Raw genomic sequence first — 894 nt, forward strand, 5'->3', positions numbered from 1 at the left:
TGCGAGCCCTGCGGGATGCGCTGGATCACGCCTTCAGGGAGAAGTGCACGGCCGAGCTGGCCAGGGACAATCTCTACGAGGAGGTCCAGCAGGTGAAGAGCAGGTGCCAGAAGGAGCAGGCGGCCCGAGAAGAAGCCAAGAAGCAGCTGTCCTTGAGCAGGAAGGAGCTGGAGGAGGAGAGGAGGGCGCAGATCTGGCTGAAGGAGAGAGCCGTGCAGCTGGAGAAGGAGGTGGAAGCTTTGCTGGAGGTGCACGAGGAGGAGAAAGCGGGGCTGGACCAGGAGATCGCCAGCTTCTCCCAAAGCTTGGAGAGCTTCCGCTGTGCGACTTGCCAGCCCGTGGAGGTTGAGGACTACTCCAAGAGGCTCTCGGAGATTTGGAAAGGGGCGGTGGAGACCTACAAGACGGAGGTGTCGCAGCTGGAGGGTTCCCTGTGCCAGGCCAAGGAGAACCTCTGGAAGGCGGTGGAGGACAACCAGCAGAGCCAGCTCCAGCTGCAGCACCTGGAGAAGGACCTGGCGGGGCTCAAAGCTCGCAAGGAGATGCTGGAGGAGAGCCTGGCCCGGCAGTGGCAGGAGCAGCGTGGGGAAGTGGGGAAGCCGAGAAGTTCCAGGTGGGTGAAGGTGGTGGGGAGGCACCAGCCCCCCCAGGTCCTGTGGGTGCCCGGGGGGTGCTGAGGGCACCCACCCTCTACAAAGGGATGGGGAGATGGATGGGTGGGGGCAAGACGGAGGGAGCAAACCCCAGGGAGGGGATGGATGGTGGCTCTGGGTGAGCTGCAGATGGAGAGAAGGGTGGGGAGGGTGGGAGGAAGAGCAGAGCTGCTTGGGGACATCCTTGTCCCCATCACGACATGGACCCAGAGTCACCCAGCTGTGAAGGAGCAGCACACAG

The 894-nt window shown here is 63.4% G+C and overlaps 1 protein-coding gene across 1 annotated transcript in view; it reads left to right on the plus strand.

The window, feature by feature from the left end:
• LOC104461716 (tanabin-like) overlaps nt 1-613 on the plus strand; it is a gene marked incomplete at both ends in the record, with an annotated part of 889 nt that extends 276 nt beyond the window's left edge. The window contains one exon of the mRNA XM_010073398.1: nt 7-613. Within this exon, the coding sequence (XP_010071700.1) occupies nt 7-613 (607 nt within the window). The remainder of the gene's footprint in view (nt 1-6) is intronic.
• Between the last annotated feature and the right edge of the window lie 281 nt (nt 614-894).

This window comes from Pterocles gutturalis, unplaced genomic scaffold, assembly GCF_000699245.1.
Source record: "Pterocles gutturalis isolate BGI_N339 unplaced genomic scaffold, ASM69924v1 scaffold16092, whole genome shotgun sequence".
NCBI classification, from domain to species: domain Eukaryota; kingdom Metazoa; phylum Chordata; class Aves; order Pterocliformes; family Pteroclidae; genus Pterocles; species Pterocles gutturalis.